Source organism: Aedes albopictus, unplaced genomic scaffold, assembly GCF_035046485.1.
Source record: "Aedes albopictus strain Foshan unplaced genomic scaffold, AalbF5 HiC_scaffold_34, whole genome shotgun sequence".
Taxonomy (NCBI): Eukaryota; Metazoa; Arthropoda; class Insecta; order Diptera; family Culicidae; genus Aedes; species Aedes albopictus.
In genome coordinates this window covers 97141-116619 of record NW_026917133.1, presented here as the reverse complement: position 1 = coordinate 116619, position 19479 = coordinate 97141, and the positions used below count along the sequence as shown (strand labels likewise).

General features: G+C 40.8%; 1 protein-coding gene across 7 annotated transcripts; it reads left to right on the top strand.

Annotated features, from left to right (window-relative positions):
* Positions 1–287: 287 nt before the first annotated feature.
* LOC109424988 (paired box protein Pax-6-like) lies at positions 288–17201 on the top strand. 7 transcript variants are annotated; one of them, XM_019700183.3, is made up of 7 exons: positions 288–391; positions 14597–14616; positions 14730–14895; positions 14963–15143; positions 15201–15360; positions 15418–15782; positions 15839–17201. In XM_019700183.3, the coding sequence occupies exons 1-7, from the start codon at positions 372–374 to the stop codon at positions 16574–16576; spliced, it is 1650 nt and encodes a 549-aa protein (XP_019555728.3). In that variant the 5' UTR covers positions 288–371; the 3' UTR covers positions 16577–17201. The 7 variants fall into 7 exon arrangements, with proteins under 7 accessions (XP_019555728.3, XP_029711080.2, XP_029711079.2 ...); XM_029855220.2 differs by having other exon boundaries at positions 15415–15782; XM_029855219.2 differs by having other exon boundaries at positions 14945–15143.
* Positions 17202–19479: the final 2278 nt, after the last annotated feature.

The following is a 19479-nucleotide window of genomic DNA, read 5'->3' as shown; positions in this document are numbered from 1 at the left end:
AAGGAATCAAAGACTAGATCAGTTACGAGGACTAGTGCTTTTACCCTATATTACAATTTTAAAGTGAAAATCCATTGAACATAATATAATTAAATGTTCGTATAATAAATACTGACTAAAATACAGTTAAAAATTATGATGAATCAAAAGTTAAAAATTGTTTGCCCCTTCATTCATCTCACTGGATCTTAGTCTGTGAGTTCACAGCATCTCACTTTACACCGCCTACTTCGATTCACTGCGTCCAATCCCACCGCTCCGGTCTCACTTTCGTATCGCCAAACCACCATCCAACACAGCCCTGCGCATTTCAGTCACCACCCCTGCTGGTGCTAGTGCTAGTAGTGAAATTGTGGTGCAACCTACTGCTAATGGCTCTGATACACGCAAGGTAAACAACAGTGCGTAGAACCGCGTACAGCGATCTTTTTGGCGGTTAACCGGACCCGTTCGGAACGGGGACCGGCCGGGGAACCTCGTTTCGATGCAGTTTTCCCGGTTCCGATCGGCCGCGGGGTCGAAAACGCTCCGAAAGATTCCTTTTCCGCATGACTGATTTTCACGTCCGATTTGCATTCGATAATTCGGACTGGCAGGCAAGCGAACAGGCAAAAGCAGGCGAGAGCAGACATGGACGAATGTAGACCTACGCCGTTGCCTTGGTGTTTGGCGATTGCTGCGATTCAGTGCTTTGTAATGATGATGGAATTTTACTTTTTTGAAGAATCTCAGTTCTGCAAGTGATTTAAAGTTCAGAAAATTCTTAAAATTGACAAACATGGAGGAGATGACCGTTTCTCCGACACCATTGTTACACATTAGCATATTTCGTACGAGAAGGTTCACCTCAAGAAAGGATATCAAATTACACCAACGTCGTCGTCGCCGTTCACAAAGACGGTACAGAAATTCCTTCGGTTTCTGCGGTTTGCCTGTTCGCCGCCACCACCACCACAGCCCATTATATCCAAGCCATTAGACACGACGGAGTGATCGCAAAAATAGCCGTCAGAGGTAATCTCTAAATTTCCGAAATTCAGTGCAAGTGTTCGACGGCAAGGTATACTTCTATCCTCCTATCGTCGTCAATGTGAAACAAACAGCTTCCTAATGGAATTCAAATGGTGCACATGCGTAGTAGGCGGCGCGCGGTGGCGGCGAAGTGCGAATGAGCGCGTGCATGCTTTTCCTGGATTCATCGTCATCGAAGAAGGCCGAGGAAATCGGCACTTACCCTAATTGATACAGGACGTGTGTATGAAAAGTGTGGATGCTGCCCTACCGTCGACGTCGACGTTGTGCTTATTGTTCGGAAGTTGTTCTTTTGACTCTGCTAAAGAGGTGACTCATTAAAGGACGATATTATGTACATATTATGATGGGGAAGTTCGTCGCTTGCTGTGTTACTGACATCGACTTGGGTTGTGTTGGTTTGGTGGAGATTTGAGAGATAAAAGTGCAACTGCCAGCTTCAATCAGAAACAGATTTTTGTGTTGTGTTTACATGAAATCGAACAAACTTTGAAGAGGGTGAATTAGAATACTCTAAGTATTATGGAATTAATTCAGAATAAACATTTACGCAGGGATTATCAATCTTTTCCAGTCTCCAAACCACTTTTGACTTGAGGGAATTCCTTCAGGAGTCTCTCAAGGATTTTTTAAGAAAATCATGCATAAATCGCAACAAAAATCAGGAATTCTTCCTGAAGTTTTGAGAAAAAAATCCAATTTTTCAGAAATTCCTTCAGCGATTCTTCTTTATTTAGGACAGTTTGTATATTGTTTGTGCATATTAGACGTATTTTTCTGGAGTTCTTTTAGTGAATTTTTTGTATTATTTTTTATGATTTATTTTAATGACGGCAATACTTTGATATTATTACTTTCAAATATTCTTTTGTAAGTACTAAGCGAGTCTTTTTTGTATTCCTCAACGGAACGCAACGAATTTCTTGGCGGTATTCTCATGAGGTTTACAAACATATTCCCGTACATATTTTTGGTATATCACTTGGAAGATTTTTATGGAAATTTACGAACGGAGGCATATATTCCATGACATTTTCTTCAGAAATTCCTATGGAGGACCCTCCAGAAATTTCTCCAAGAATTCTTCTTAAAACCTTCCATGCTTAAGAAATTTTCTCTGGATTATTTGAGATTTTTTCCGAGGATTCTTTCATAAAACCATCCACGGATTCCAGATATTCTAACTGCGTTTACTTTAAAAAAATGAAGAGTCCAGAATTCTCTCAGATTTGTTTTAAGGATTTCTTAAAAAAAAATCTAAATATGCCTTCAGAAATATTTTTTGACGACATATGTTCCTCCAGTAGGTATTCTTTTAATGATTTCTGTAGAAATTCGTATAGAGATTCCTTTATGAACCCCCTTTCCCCAGAAATTTCTCCCGGATTTTTGAAAAGTCATTTTAACTTGGATTCCTTAAGAAATTGAGAAATTTCTTAAGAAACAATTCTTAGAAAATTTTACGTAAATTTTTTTTGAAGTTCTCATGAGCTTTTTCTAGGAACCTTTACAGAAGTTAAAGTGTTTCTGCAGACATTCTTTCAAAGATTCCATTGAAAATATGTTCATGAGTTCCTCCAGGAATTCTTTCAAAAAATTTTGCATGAATATTGGTAAGAGATTTCTTTGGGAATTTTTCTAAACATTTATTAATAAATCCTTACAGGAATCCCATCAAGGGTTTCTGAGAGAGAGTTTCCAGATTTTTTCAAGTAACTGTTTCTAGAATTCCTTTTGAAAATTCCTTAGGATTCTTTTACATAATTATCCAGGGATTCATTTAAAAATATCTCCAGGGATTTCTGTAAGAAAAAAAATAGACAATTTATCAAAGGATTCATTCAGAAATTCCTCCATGGATTCTATCCAAAATTTACTCAGGAGTTTTTCAAAAATATCACTAAGACTCCTCCAGTAGTTTAAGAATTTTTCATGAATATCAGTAAGAGATTACTTTAAAAAAAATTCCACGGATTTTTTTCAGTTTTCAGAATTTTCAGCGATTCCTTCGGAAGTTCTTCCTAGGGTACATCAGGAATCTCTTGGAAAGTTTCGTCCTGTTTTACCAAAGTAATATCTCTAGAAGGTTTCTTTTTGGAATTCCTTCTGCGATTCCTTCATAAATTCCTCCAGTTATTCTTTGAGATATTTCTCCATGGATTCTATCCAAAATTTACTCAGGAGTTTTTCAAAAATATCACTAAGACTCCTCCAGTAGTTTAAGAATTTTTCATGAATATCAGTAAGAGATTACTTTAAAAAAAATTCCACGGATTTTTTTCAGTTTTCAGAATTTTCAGCGATTCCTTCGGAAGTTCTTCCTAGGGTACATCAGGAATCTCTTGGAAAGTTTCGTCCTGTTTTACCAAAGTAATATCTCTAGAAGGTTTCTTTTTGGAATTCCTTCTGCGATTCCTTCATAAATTCCTCCAGTTATTCTTTGAGATATTTCTCCATAGATATTTACAAAAGTGTTTTATGAAATTATATAAAAAAGATTGAAGTACTTTTTCAAGGTTTACCTGAAGGAATTTCAAATGATTGTTTTTAAATTTCTTGATGAGATTCAATTTCATTGAAACAATACCAGAGATAATTGTTGAGAAAGAGTTCCTGAGGGAATACCTGGAGGAACTTCTGATATGGCTTTGGAGGATTTCATAGAAGAATTTTATGAGTAATTTTTGGTGAAATTTATGAAAAAAATATAGAGAAGTTCCTGTCAAAATTCCAGAAAGGATTTCTAGAGCACATCTTTGAAGAAATTTTGAATTAAATCTCGAAAAAGTTTCCTGAAGAATTCTTGAAAAATATTCGTCAGGAATTCGTTCAGAAATAGCAGACAAAGGTACTGGAGGAATTCCTGAATAATTCGCTTTATAAATTTCAGAACGGATTCATGGAGAATGATTTGGAATCAAACCAGGAAGAGCTCCTGGAGATACTTCTGGATGATTTTTTTTTGCAGAATGTATGAAAGCTATGAAAGGCCCCTGGTGGAACTTCCAGAAGAATCTCTTGAGAATTTTCCTGAAATTTCCGAAAATAACCGTCTTTTGGCAAATTCGGTAATTTATTCAAAAATTCCTTGACCAGAACCTTTTCAGACATTTCCCAGCGACTGTTTAATATAATCCTTCGAAAATTCTTTCAAACATTCTCCCGCTAATGTACAGCAAATCTTTCAAATTTTGAAAGAAATTTCATCGAAACTTTCTCAGGTGTTCTCCCAGAAATGAAGTTTCTAAGAAATTTCTTCAGGGATGCTTTTAAGAGAAATCTTGCAAGGATTCATTCGGAAATTTTCTTCACAGATTGTACTCAGGCTTTCTCCAGCTATTCCTCAAACATTGATTTCTTGAAAAAAAATCTACTTGGATTCCGAATTGCTCTCCGAATTTAATCGCTTCAAGTATTTCTTCCAGTGATTCTTTAAAAAAATCCGTCAGCGATCCAGGGATTCTTAAGGCTCAAATGAGAATGGCAAATGCTCCAGAACTGAAATAGCACTTATTCCCAAAATGATTCACCAATCTGATAAAATAAGAATGTCCGATTGTTTATTTAGTGAATTATGACAATCGGACACGCTGGTTTTGTTCGCTTTTTCGTCATTCTGGAGAAAAGTGCTTTTTCAGTTTTGGATAATATGCGATTCTAATTTGAGCCTTAAGAGATTTTTGTAGCAGAATTTGTTCCAGAAATTCATTCCTCCAGAAAGTCCTGCCAGCATTTCGTAAGAAAACCTTCAATTAATTTCCAAAATTCTTTTCCATTGATTGCTAAGTATGTAAAATCTACTAGAAATTCCATCTTAACTCTTCAGGTTTTTTTTTTGATAATTTTCCAAAAAAAAAACTTTCCATCGTATGAATTTCATTGGAATCCCTCAAAGGATTCTTTAAGATTCTTCCAGAATCTTTCACCGATTTCATCAGAAATTCCTCGATAAACTTTCCAATGCTTTTTTAAAAATTTTTTTTAAAAATTTTTTTTTTTAAATTTCTGCAAATATCTTTTCAAGGGTTCTTCTAGTGATACTGTCAGAGAGCCCTTCGGATATTTATTATAGAGAATAGTTTCCAAAAATCATCAAAGACTTATTTTGAAAAGTCTCCCAAGGGTTTCCTTAGGAATTCGTTCTTAAGATTCTTTCGGAAATTCATCAAGGATACTTCCAGGAATTCCTTTTAAAAGTTCTTCAGTTGGAAATTTCCGAAGGAATGTTTTCAGGATTTTTTTTTCAGAAACTCCTCCAAAAATGCTTTCATGATTCCTTTCAGTGCTTCCAACAGGAATTTGAAACGATTAGTAGTACCTCCTCAGCGGTTTAGTGTAGCTTTCGTCTGTTTGACTGTGTTAAATTCAGGGAAGTGTTTGTGTTGTTTGTTTCCACTCTTTGTGTTTGCTGGTCATCCGAATAAGACGCAGCCATAAATAGCAGCTACCATCATCCTGAAATATTCTTAACCAGATGACTCTGTATGTGACCATCGGAATGGTACCGAATTGCAGTGAAAAGAGGCCATTGCTGAAATGTAGATCCTGGTTTGATCTTGAATCTGAGAACGACTATTTGCCCATGTTGTCTCACTAGCAGAGATGCCAGATATACTGATTTTTCTGTATTATATATATTTTTGACCTTTTATACAGACAAGATACAGAGTACAAAAAAAATACAGATTTTTAAAATGTGATACAGATTTCTCCAAAAAGTATAAAATTTGGAGTTATTTTCAAAAAAAATATGAAAACTTTATAAATTGCTACTTAAACTTTGAAGAATTTATAAAAATTTGTGCATTATCACACATGTTTCAGAAAAATAAATACCAGTAAAAGATAAAAACCGTCAAAATACAGTATTTTTTTTTTAGTTTCTATTGAATATAGAACTCTCGGTATCTGGTATAGCCTCAAATTACGGCGATACAGAAAAATCTGTATTGATACAGATTTTTGATAAAATAATCTGGCATCTCTGCTCACTAGTGACAGGTGTAAAAGTGAGAGTGTTATTTTGTGGACACAGAACCCCAAGGTCCTACCATGATCATTCGGTAGAACGCCACAATTCCGAGATTTTACCGTTAAACCCTGGTTCCCTCAAATCGGAGGTCCAAGACGAAGCTTCGATACCAAGATGCACTCCAACCCCAAAGTGGGTCAACCTGCGCCGTGAAGACATCCGGTGAAGACTTGAGCAAATGAAGATCCATGCCGAGGACCAACCTGAGGTCCGTTCTCCAGCGGTCGCAGACATCCCGGTACGATTCGGCGGTAATGGTCGCAAGTAACATGAAAAAAGGAGAAGGGCGAGGAAAGAGAGAATCTGTGGATGATGGCAGCAAGAGAAAGGGGCGCCGAAGAAAGAAGGTCAGATTACAATAAGAAAGTGAGTAGAGCAGGCTGATGGTAGACAGCTAGAATATAGAAGAAAAGTGCACAAACTTTGGAAGAACAAACAGGAATGTGAAAAGTGTTTCACTGAATCCGTGAAATCAGCTAGGATAAGCGTACCGACCCTGGCTCTAGTAGGATGTTGTGGTCAATACGACCCAGACAGGCTCGCTGAGCGTGCACTACGCCATTTTGGTGCGCCTAGCTCAACATTCTAGGAGGGCTAGATATGTGAGATCTTAATACAGAGTCTCATTAGTACCTTCTGAGACCCTCGTTAGTTACAAATTTCAGCGGATGTTCATACAGAGCTTCACTCAGGAGTACTTTCGGATATTCTGTGTATCTTTCACTGATATTCCTTCATAATTTCTACCAAGGATGTGCCCAATAACTTTTCCACGGGTTCATTTAGAAGTATATTCTGATAATTTTCTAATGTTCCAATGTTTCCTTGTAATTTTCACAGGGGTTTTTGAAAATAGGAATATTTACATTGGTAAATTTCTTTCTCCTGATATTTTTTCCGAGGATTGTTTCCGAAAAACATCTACGGATTTTTTCAGAAATTCCTTCAGTAAATCGTCTGGATGTTTTATTAAGGGATGGCTCCAGGTATTATTCTACATTTAAATATCTCAAAGATTATTTCAGGATTACCATAACGGGTTTCCCAGGTATTCTTCCAGGAATTTCTTAAGAAAAAATTCCTAGGATTTCACTTTTTATTTTTGCTGATGTCCAATATCTTGAAATGTTAGTTCAGTAATCAGTAGTTGTTTTTCAAAATATTTAAAGCTGAAATACAAGTAGAGTTCGTGCTGAAAGGTGAACAAATTTCTGAGCTTGGGCATACTCCAAGACCAAGACAGCATGGATTCCACGGTTGAATATTTAGTGAGAAAATTCCATGTTTCATTACAAGGTACTATCATGTAAATGAAAAAAAAATATTGTAATATACACCACAATATCAAGACATTCACACGCTTTTCCGTGAGGAAAGCGCCCAATGATTCCTCATCCACAATCCAACTCCAGATATCTATGAAGGTGGACCAAGTTGTTGGACATCATCTAAAGTAGATATCTAATCAAAATTTCCTCCCCAACCCCGTTGATTGTAAGGATCTGGCCAGGTGTCAAAGAGGTCGCTCAATGAAAGGTTTGTCAGCCACACTAGGATATGTACGGCCGACTATGCTATGCTATGCTAAAATCCTCCTTTGATTACTTCAAGAATTACTCTTCGATTCTCTTTGATTCCAGAGTAGTAAGAAAAAAGGAGATCTCAGGCTGATCTTAGGGAGGGAAGGATAAATGGACAAATAAGGGGAAAGCAGTAAACATCTCAAGAAGAAATTAAAATGGTTGCCGGGTAGATGTCACAGAGTTTCAAAAAAAAGATTTCAGAGACGTTCCAGGGGGCTTAGGTGTTTTCAAAAAGTTTAAGGAGGTCTATAGGACAATACAGGAAGGTTTCAGAGGAATTTTAGGTATGACCCTGGAGCACACAGAATCCCTCTGAAAGGAAAAAAATAAACCATTCCGAAATCTACCTGTAAGCCTTTGAAGCACCCTAAAATATTCTAAAACTTGAATGTGGCTCTTTCAAATGCCATCTATATCAGCATTCCTGGGTAAACCCTTTTTTGACACTGGTCACGGTCACCAGATAGCTCTATAGCTGCTGAACAACTTCGCTTAAAACGGCATTATTCATCAGAGTTCCGAGGCATACGTGTTTGATTTTTTTATACGAGACACCACCTAGTGGATGAATCCTGAACCAAAGACCCATTTGTCAAATACTTTTTAACATGCTGAAAAACTTTGCCGAAGACGGCATCATTCTATCTCATCAGGATTGTGAGATAAAGGAGTTTGAATATTTTTGCTACAGGCACCACGCAACCTAGCGGAAGAATCTTGATCTAAAGTCACCGATGACCTACAGAGAAATTTTCATAAAAACGGCATGCTTCTATCTCGTCGCGGTTCTGAGATACTGGCACCACCTAGCGAACGAATTTCGATGCAAAGTTGCCATTTTCAGTTAGTTCTTAGCCTGCTGAAGGAATTTGTCAATTTTGGTACCCCTAGACGATGAGGAACCAGGTGGACCAGGTACCCATGTCCCGGAGTTCTAAACTAGAAGAGTTTTTTGGGAAATTGTGAAAATTTTGTCAAATTAAATAAAAAAAAGTTTTGGACATTTTTGTGATTTTCCGAAAACGCAAATGTATGTTCCATGTCAAGTTGCCAAAAGTTGTTTTCAGAATTCCGCCAAAACTTCAGAATTTTAATAATATTATCCTCAAGGGAATCAATCCCCTGGCAATACTTCCAAAAACTTGAACTAGGTAAAACTTACTGATGGCATTCTTACGATTTTGCCAAGAGTGTACTTAGGAAATCTAGTTAAACATTTTTAAAGAAAATGTAATGTACAATAATTTTGATAAAACCTTTTATTTTTTTCTGGATTTTTCTTTGATTGGTTGATTCATCTTTATTTGAGAGACTGGATTTTTCTTTATCACAGACTTTTTTCCTAAAGTTAACCCGTGAACGCCTAAGGTGTCTCACAATTTAAATCTTTAAATAATTTTTTTATCAAAGGTCAAGTTTCAATACAATAAGTATGATTTGACGAAAAAAATGGAAGTCTATGGTGTAGTTTCAAAAAAAAATTTTCATTGTAGGTCCTCAATATCTGATAATTTTCGCGAGTTCTATTTTAGCACAACTTTTACGCTATCGTTATATTCTGATTCATACAGATACAATACAGCTCTAAACAAGTGAGAGAGATGATAACCACTCAAAAAGAATAGAAAAGGGACTTATAAAGTGGGGCAGAAATATAACCCGTTAAACGCCTAAAAGTATGCAATGCATGGTCCTTTTAATTTCATGTAGTTTCAACTGCAGTGTTCAACACTTCTCATTTTTTCTAAACAAATCAAATAAAGAGTGCTCACTATGTGTAGCATAACCAAACGTTAAAATACTGTAGAAGTAAAATTTTACACAGATAATGATGTCAAATAAATTAATTAAGTTTTTCCTTCAGAACTCTACAAACTCTCTTTACGTACTCACCATACGTAAACTTTTCAGAAATGTTGCATGTTTTAAAAAGAAAATCGTGTTAAGTACTGTTTCTTTTAATTTGTATCCTTTGACAGATTCGTAATTCGACCTCAACTTAAAGTCGTCTTCAGTGTCTCGTATTTACAGGTATCCCATTAACACGCCTAGATTCATCATCATTCCATGTTTTGATATAAAATTTCAACCAGATATACTCTACACGGCTTCTCTACTTATGTTTGTACTACTCCATGATTTTTTATTCGTAACCAATATGTGGATTCTATGGTGTTATTTTGGACACTATAAAAAGTTACATCGAAAAGATAATGTTTTTTTTTCGCCTACATGAAAAATGATACACCACCCAAAAATTCTATTTTATTCGATCTACCAATTGCAATTTAGAATTACGTACAAAAGTTTGAAAAACATAACGCTGGAGGGAAGAACATTTCCGGTAGAAAACCCTGAAGGAATCCCGGGAGGATTTACTGATGGAATTCTGAGAGGCATATCTGGTAGAATTCTGAGGGAATCTCAGCTGAAAGCTTGATAGGAATCCCTGAAATAATTACAGAAAGAATTCCGGGAGGAATTTTTGTATAAATCCCGAGCGAGGATCCCGGCTTGTAGAAAGAATTCCATTAGGATTCTCTGCGTATGTTTCGACAGAACACTTTGAAAGCATACTAAAATTAGTTTGTGAAGTAATTGCAGCAGAAATCCATGAATGAATGGTGGCAGAAATCTCCGAAGTTTTTCCTGAAGGATTCCAGTAAATAATACCTGATGGAATCCTTAGAGAGAATATGATCATTCCGGTCGGAAGCTGAGCAGGTATTGCTGTAAGAAGCATAGAAGACGTTACTATTATCAAGGATTGCCTGAAAAAAAAACTCGAAAGAAATCTATGTATTTTCATATTTTTTTCGGGAGGAATACCTTAAAGAGTCACAGCAGGAATTCGGGAAGGAATCTCTAAAGGAATTCCAACACAAATTCTTGAAGGAATGCCGAAAAGATTAACTAAAAGAATCCTTTCAGGATTTGTCACAGAAACCCCTGCAAAAACCCCTGAAGAGAACTCCGGAGCAATCCGTACAGCAATCTCGGAAGCAATTTCTGAAGGAATCCCGGCAATAAACCTGGGAAGATTCTGGAAAGGAACGCCCGAAGAAATCCTGGAAAGAATTCCTGAAGCTGTCCTGAAAAGAAAAACCTGGAGTGGACCTGGTGTGATGGTTAGACACTTGACTATCACGCCGAGGACCTGGGATCGAATCCCACTCCCGACAAACTCGCAAAATGTGAGTTCTTCCTTCGGAAGGGAAGTAAAGTGTGGGTCCCGAGATGAACTAGCCTAGGGCTAAAAATCTCGTTAATACAGATAAAAAAAAACCTCAGCTCATCTAATCTCATCTCAATTCTTCACCCCTCTCTCTAGCCTCTACCTAACTGTCTTCTCTGCCCTCTATTCCAACCCTCTATCCTACGCTCTATCATAACCTTCAACCCTACCATATACCCTACCCTCTACCCTATTCTCTACCATAACCACTGCCCAATCCTTTACCGTACCCTCTAGTCTTTATTGTGGTTAATCGTACCGTCTACCCTATTCTCTACCCTAACCGTTTTTCATACCCTCAACCCTACTCTCTATCCTGCCCTCTTCCCTACCATCGGCGCTACCCAAATAACAATTCCATCGCTGATTGGTTTTGTTTGATTTTTATTGATGTTTTATTACAGCAATAATTAAAACTCACAGTTTTATGACTGCTTTTATGAAAACCATTAATGAAATGTTTTATAGTATACTTGGAGATATCCATAAAGACAGATTTTAAGAGTAAACAAAACATTCCGATATGTAAACCTTCTGGCAATCATTATTACCGCAATAAAACTGTTAAAACTCTCAACAGATGGCGATCCGTTCGATTAGTAAGGACATCTGTTGGTGGAAAAGCAGAAACTAGGTTTATTGCGGTCATCATAAAAGTAAACTTGCTTTCGTTTTATTTTCGCTGATTATGGTCGTCGCCATATTGAAGAATTAGCTTACGTGAATGAAAAATAGTTAATTTTGCTTAAATTAGCAATGAATTGGTAGTTTGCGACCATTTTCATAACATGCTCACATAAATAAACTCTCTCTGCTGAGTTTTCTTGTGATTCGGGATAGTTTACCTAAATTCACAAATTGATTTATTTCATTCCAAGATGATAATATTCGCTATTTTCGAAGCGCATTAATTTTATGATTCTGCAACCCCAAAATTCACGGTAAATTCGAATGCGCATGAGCCTACCAGCACAATAACTACTAATACTTCTTTGAAATAATCGCTTTCTGCTTACGAATGATATATCCTCCTGAACTTTACGTGCCATCAAAGAAGCTACTCTGCATTTTAAACTGTCATAGTTTTTGTTGAAAAAAAAAACAACAACAATCGAGAATGGGAAAAATTTCAACTAGGTTTCAAAACGGGTTTATTGCTACTCTTAATGCGGTTTGCAAAACCTCTCCGAGAGTGGTCCACTTAGCCGGAAGATACTCTTAAAGAGGTTATCAAGAGGTTTTGATGTATGATTCAGTTTTATTGCAAGTTTTATAAAATTGATTATGAAGATCTCTTGTAGAGCCGAACAAAACTTAAAATGTTACTTGGGTATCCTCTACCCTAACCTTCTACTCCAATCTCTCTTATCTGTCCTTTACCCAAACCCTCTACCAGACCATCTGCTCCACCGTTTACACTACCCGCTATCCTACCATCTATCATGACCCTCTGCCCTTTTTCTCATAAAGCTCGATCAATAGATACCCGTATTGCATTGTATCATAGCTCAAATTTCCATGCTGTGGCCGCAATCTTGGATATGGTCCGCCATCTTGGATTTCAAAATGGCGTCAAATATCGATTTTTAACTTCTACATATCAAGCCCGATCGATAGATACTCATATTGCATGGTATCATAGCTCAAACTATTATCCCGTGGTCGCCATCTTGGATATGGTCCGCCATCATGAATTCTAAAATGGTGTCGGTTATTAATTTTTGAGTTCTACTCATGAAGCCCGATCGATAGATACCCATTTTGCATAGCATCATAGCTCAAACTCTCATTCCGTGGCCGTCATCTTGGATACGGTCCGCCATCTTGGATTTCAAAATGGCGTCAAATATCGATTTTTGGCTTCTACTCATCAATCCCGATCGATAGATACCCATATTGCATGATATTATAGATCAAACTGCCATGTCATGGCCGCCATATTGAATATGGTCCGCCATCTTTGATTTCAAAATGGCGTCGGATATTCATTTTTGAGTTCTACTTGTGAAGCCTGATCGATATTGCATAGTATCCGAAGCAGGATGAATTTATACAGCCGTGTTTTTATGTTAGGGCCGTATATGACCCCTCCGGATCAAAATTAGTGTTGAGAATACTCACTTGCAACAGTGATACTCACTTGCTTCTATCTCAGTCCAGAAACATGCTATCAAAAAATGATGTTTGAAGGGCTTTTAGATTGTAGTTTAATCTAAAAGTTTGCCGAATAAAGTAAATATCGCAGACGCATACCAAAGTTGTGGGAGAGCTGTGAGTACGAGATGAGTGAAATTTGTGTAATTCATACTCACCTTGTGCTCACAGCTCTCCCACGGTTTTGATATGCGTTTGCAACCTTTACTTTATTCGGCAAACTTTTAGATTAAACTACAATCTAAGAGTCCTTCAAACATCATTTTTTGATTGCATGTTTCTGGACTGAGATAGAACCAAGTGAGTATAACTTTTCGCAAGTGAGTATTCCCAACACTGTTCAAAAGGGTTAGTACATACTGAAAACCAAGTTGTCCCATTATTGAACCCCGTGTGAAATAAAGACCAACATATGAAAAGGCCTAATCAACATTGCGTAAACAAACACGTTTCTGTCGACTTAGGGCCTTCTGAGCTCCACCCACTCACCGCGCCACAACTAACAGACAGTGCAAACATCAAGCTTTCTGTTAATGGTGGTGAGATGCGTGGGTGGATTTCAGAAGGCCCTAAGTCGACAGAAACTTGTTTGTTTACGCAATTTTGACACCTTTTCAATTGTTTGTCTTGAAATGCCGTTTTCAGCAAAGTTGCTCGAAATACCAAATGTTCCATTCTGCAGAAAACGACATGTTCACAAAACTAAGGATTTAATTTAAATGAAGCTTACCTTTTTAAGATGATTAATTATTACTTCTGAAGTAGTGTATTACTGTCAATAAAATGATGGTAATTTTCACACTCCATTATCATTCAATCCTTAAACAGCGATTCCTATCAAGTGTATACATATTTATAACCACTACATGAATTGCTGATGAGCGACTCCCCCACTCCGATCGAACAGATGATTTCCCCTTAGAATACGCACACACCGCAACGAGCAAAGCAACAGAAAAAAATGTGTGAAAATGAAAGATGTTTGCCGAATATGTTAGAGCACCCTTCTCCTCGTCATCATCCTTTAGCAACCAGAGCAACGTTCGCCAGCAACAAGCATGCCATGTCATCCGGATGGTTTGGGGGAGACAAACTCCCATCGCAGCAACACCCGCACCGAAAAGGGAGAACTCATCTGTCCACCGCAGACATGGCATGCTTTGATGGTTGTTTCGTTTTTTCCTCTTTCCCCTCTCTCTAGCTCTCGTGTCTTTGTTACAAATTTACAAGGTTTGCTCAGCGTTGCGTTGCTGAATGCTGCCTAGAATGCTTCACAATCGTAGACACGTGGCAGCCGGTCCGATAACAATAATGGCCGGAACCGTGTGCAGCGTAAGTATTCATCTGCCGGGGACTACTGGACGTCCCAGCAGCGCCAGCGATTGGGAGATGATTCGGCGTTCGTCGGAATGCTCTGATCCAGGAGTGCCTTCATTCTTTAGTTGGTTTGGTTTGAAACGGAAGCGTTTTCCGATGAACGATTAACCCTGACAGAGTTTGCCTCTCTTTTCTCTCTCTATTCCTTTTTTGAAATTCTGCCCCCAATTCGTGGATGTTTAGCATGGATTACAAAAACGAAGGTAACCCGTTGGACGAACTTTAGTTTGCTCGTTTCACTGATTTCATTGATTTTGATTATCTTACGAACTCCTCTGAGTTTGCCTAGAGTAACTAACAACTTGAACATCCCCAGGCCACAGCGGCATCAACCAGCTGGGTGGCGTCTTCGTCGGCGGGAGACCCCTGCCGGACTCCACTCGGCAACGGATCGTCGAGCTGGCCCATGCCGGAGCTCGACCGTGCGACATATCGCGGATTTTGCAGGTTTCCAATGGGTGCGTGAGTAAAATACTGGGAAGGTGAGTTGAGATCGATCCGCGTCGGTTATACCCAAAGAACTAGGAGCAGTTCCGTGGATATTTGCAGGTACTATGAAACGGGAAGTATTCGGCCGCGAGCGATTGGGGGTTCGAAACCACGGGTTGCCACACCGGAGGTGGTCAACCGGATCTCGATGTTCAAGCAGAACTGTCCGAACATCTTCGCGTGGGAGATCAGGGACAAGCTGCTGAACGAACGCATCTGCACTCCGGAGAACATTCCAAGCGTAAGATCTGGAACTTCTCGAACATTCAGACAAGTCTATTCAAGAGTATACTTCTAGGTTTCATCCATCAATCGCGTTCTGAGAAATCTGGCTGCCCAGAAGGAGTTCAGCAAGAAGCCACACGCACAAGAATCTTCATCCGATGACTCGAGCTATTTGTCCGCGAAGCCGTTGAACGACGGTTCGCCATTTGTGCATTACAAATACGCAGATAATGGTAAGGTAGGAATCCAAGCAAAAGACGCCTCCAACGATCTTTCTTCCATTTCAGCAGACATGAAACCGCAAGCCGAGGAGAACAAGAGTCCCTTTGTAAAGCATTGTTTCACGAATCTGGATTCTCCGGTTGGTGGCGGTGGTGGTGGCGGAGGCGGAGGAGGTGGTGGAAGCAGCGGGAGTGGCATAGGTCTCGGATTGGGAACTAAACCACCTTCGGCGCAACCACCGCCCTCCTCTGTTGGCTTCGATTCGGACTCGGAACGGCTCAGTCTCAAGCGCAAACTACAACGCAATCGGACCTCTTTCACCGTCGATCAGATCGAGTACCTGGAGAAGGAATTCGAACGAACGCACTATCCGGACGTATTCTCCCGAGAACGGTTGTCTTCCAAAACGAATCTACCTGAGGCGAGAATTCAAGTAAGTCGTGGTTGACCTTCCCCTCACCTCCGTGTTCTAACGTGTCCTCATTCCAGGTTTGGTTCTCGAACCGCCGTGCCAAGTGGCGCCGCGAAGAGAAGCAACGATCGCAAGCTGCCTCCGAGGGATCCTCCGTAGCTGTTTCCGTATCGGCAGCTACCGCCCAGCCTCCATCCGGCGTATCGTCCTGCATGAACCTGACCTCCCCGCTGGTTTCCCACGTCTACGATTCCAACATGTGTGTTGAAGACTCCAACAGCAACTATCTCAGCAAGACGTACCCCTTGGAGCCGACCGCCTTCCAGAACCTCGATCCCATGAAGTCTCCACATCAGTCCCATCAACCGCAAACTCATTCACCGATGTCCTTCAAACTTTTCCCCAGCAGTAGCTCCGGAGGTGGCGGCGGTTCGGTAACTCCAGGATCATCCGGCGGTGGTGGTGGTGGTGGCTCCGGAAGTACCCTCACTTCCTCCGGATCTCTGCACGAACCAAGCCTGATGGACGCGGTGGCACTCTCCAACAACGGCGGTTTCTCACACGTACCTACCTCGGACGACAAGTCCCTGTACAATCACTTTGCCTACTCGGCGTCGTCGGCAGCCGTTGCGGCCGCAGCCAACATGCACCACTCGGCTGCGTACTCGGTGGCTGCGGCTGCCGCAGCCGATCACCATCACCACCACCATCATCATCAGTCCTACAACGGGATGTACCTGAAGAATCAGCTCTACAATCTGCCCACCAATGGCGTCCTCAGCTTCCAGTCGACCCTCGACTGGAACAAGAGTTAATGGTAGGCTTCGCGGGGTTTCGAAACAGCCGAAGGCTTCCCCGACGATTCGTTCGACGATAACTGATCTGATCTGATCTGATGATAACAAAGCCATAGCAGTATTTGTGAGGTGCGATCTGCTGAGAATCTCATGTTGACAGAAAATATTTCTACACATTATTAAAACTATTGAACAATTGTAACACAAACGTGATCAGTTTTTAATGCTTAAAAGTGATGGTTGTCCGTATTAGCTATTATAACTTAAAATGATGATGAACAGACACACAAACAAACACATACACTTATATATATCTTTGAAAATGTGGTATTGAAAGTATTATTTTTGCGTCTAATCAATTAGAAAAAAAATGATTTTTAGAGATACGATGCTGTGAAACAACATACAAACATTACCGACCGAGAGAAAGAGATAGACCGCGAGAGGGAGAAAATGTTAGGAAAATTTCAATATTTTAATTATATACGATAAGAAAGGCAGAAATGGAGGAGGAAATCTCTTTACTAGAACAATATAACGACGTACTATCGCAATGGGAAGGTGAAACTGGAGAAACTGAAATGTACAATAAATGAAGCACATTATTATTGAAGGAAAATGAAATCAATTTTTAAAACTTGAACACGTTGTGTGTTTTCTTTTTGTGAGCAAAAATTGAGAACTGCTGATTCGTGCAGATAGATGGTATCCTTTGATTGCAAAGCTATGTGCTCTGCTCTGCTCTGCTCTAGCTCTGCTCTAGCTCTGCTCTAGCTCTGCTCTAGCTCTGCTCTAGCTCTGCTCTAGCTCTGCTCTAGCTCTGCTCTAGCTCTGCTCTAGCTCTGCTCTAGCTCTGCTCTAGCTCTGCTCTAGCTCTGCTCTAGCTCTGCTCTAGCTCTGCTCTAGCTCTGCTCTAGCTCTGCTCTAGCTCTGCTCTAGCTCTGCTCTAGCTCTGCTCTAGCTCTGCTCTAGCTCTGCTCTAGCTCTGCTCTAGCTCTGCTCTAGCTCTGCTCTAGCTCTGCTCTAGCTCTGCTCTAGCTCTGCTCTAGCTCTGCTCTAGCTCTGCTCTAGCTCTGCTCTAGCTCTGCTCTAGCTCTGCTCTAGCTCTGCTCTAGCTCTGCTCTAGCTCTGCTCTAGCTCTGCTCTAGCTCTGCTCTAGCTCTGCTCTAGCTCTGCTCTAGCTCTGCTCTAGCTCTGCTCTAGCTCTGCTCTAGCTCTGCTCTAGCTCTGCTCTAGCTCTGCTCTAGCTCTGCTCTAGCTCTGCTCTAGCTCTGCTCTAGCTCTGCTCTAGCTCTGCTCTAGCTCTGCTCTAGCTCTGCTCTAGCTCTGCTCTAGCTCTGCTCTAGCTCTGCTCTAGCTCTGCTCTAGCTCTGCTCTAGCTCTGCTCTAGCTCTGCTCTAGCTCTGCTCTAGCTCTGCTCTAGCTCTGCTCTAGCTCTGCTCTAGCTCTGCTCTAGCTCTGCTCTAGCTCTGCTCTAGCTCTGCTCTAGCTCTGCTCTAGCTCTGCTCTAGCTCTGCTCTAGCTCTGCTCTAGCTCTGCTCTAGCTCTGCTCTAGCTCTGCTCTAGCTCTGCTCTAGCTCTGCTCTAGCTCTGCTCTAGCTCTGCTCTAGCTCTGCTCTAGCTCTGCTCTAGCTCTGCTCTAGCTCTGCTCTAGCTCTGCTCTAGCTCTGCTCTAGCTCTGCTCTAGCTCTGCTCTAGCTCTGCTCTAGCTCTGCTCTAGCTTTGCTCTAGCTCTGCTCTAGCTCTGCTCTAGCTCTGCTCTAGCTCTGCTCTAGCTCTGCTCTAGCTCTGCTCTAGCTCTGCTCTAGCTCTGCTCTAGCTCTGCTCTAGCTCTGCTCTAGCTCTGCTCTAGCTCTGCTCTAGCTCTGCTCTAGCTCTGCTCTAGCTCTGCTCTAGCTCTGCTCTAGCTCTGCTCTAGCTCTGCTCTAGCTCTGCTCTAGCTCTGCTCTAGCTCTGCTCTAGCTCTGCTCTAGCTCTGCTCTAGCTCTGCTCTAGCTCTGCTCTAGCTCTGCTCTAGCTCTGCTCTAGCTCTGCTCTAGCTCTGCTCTAGCTCTGCTCTAGCTCTGCTCTAGCTCTGCTCTAGCTCTGCTCTAGCTCTGCTCTAGCTCTGCTCTAGCTCTGCTCTAGCTCTGCTCTAGCTCTGCTCTAGCTCTGCTCTAGCTCTGCTCTAGCTCTGCTCTAGCTCTGCTCTAGCTCTGCTCTAGCTCTGCTCTAGCTCTGCTCTAGCTCTGCTCTAGCTCTGCTCTAGCTCTGCTCTAGCTCTGCTCTAGCTCTGCTCTAGCTCTGCTCTAGCTCTGCTCTAGCTCTGCTCTAGCTCTGCTCTAGCTCTGCTCTAGCTCTGCTCTAGCTCTGCTCTAGCTCTGCTCTAGCTCTGCTCTAGCTCTGCTCTAGCTCTGCTCTAGCTCTGCTCTAGCTCTGCTCTAGCTCTGCTCTGCTCTGCTCTGCTCTGCTCTGCTCTGCTCTGCTGGCGGAGGAAAGAACAACCAGGCCAAGGTCAAGCCCTCGTAGGTTGAAGACATCATATACTTAAACGAAGTGCAACTACAAACTGTGCGGTCATTATCAGCTCATATTCCTGCTATCCATGCTGCCAGTTTTTTCATCGTCATAATACGACAATGAGGGCCCATATAGCCGAGGCGGTAAACGCACGGGTATTCAGCATGACCATGCTGAGGGTGACGGGTTCGATTCCCGGTCGGTCCAGGATCTTTTCGTAAAGGAAATTTCCTTGACTTCCTTGGGCATAGAGTATCTTCGTGCCTGCCACACGATATACACATGCAAAATGGTCATTGGCAGAGGAAGCTCTCAGTTAATAACTGTGGAAGTGCTCATAGAACACTAAGCTGAGAAGCAGGCTTTGTCCCAGGAGGACGTTACGCCAAGAAGAGGAGGAATACGACAATGAGAACGATGGA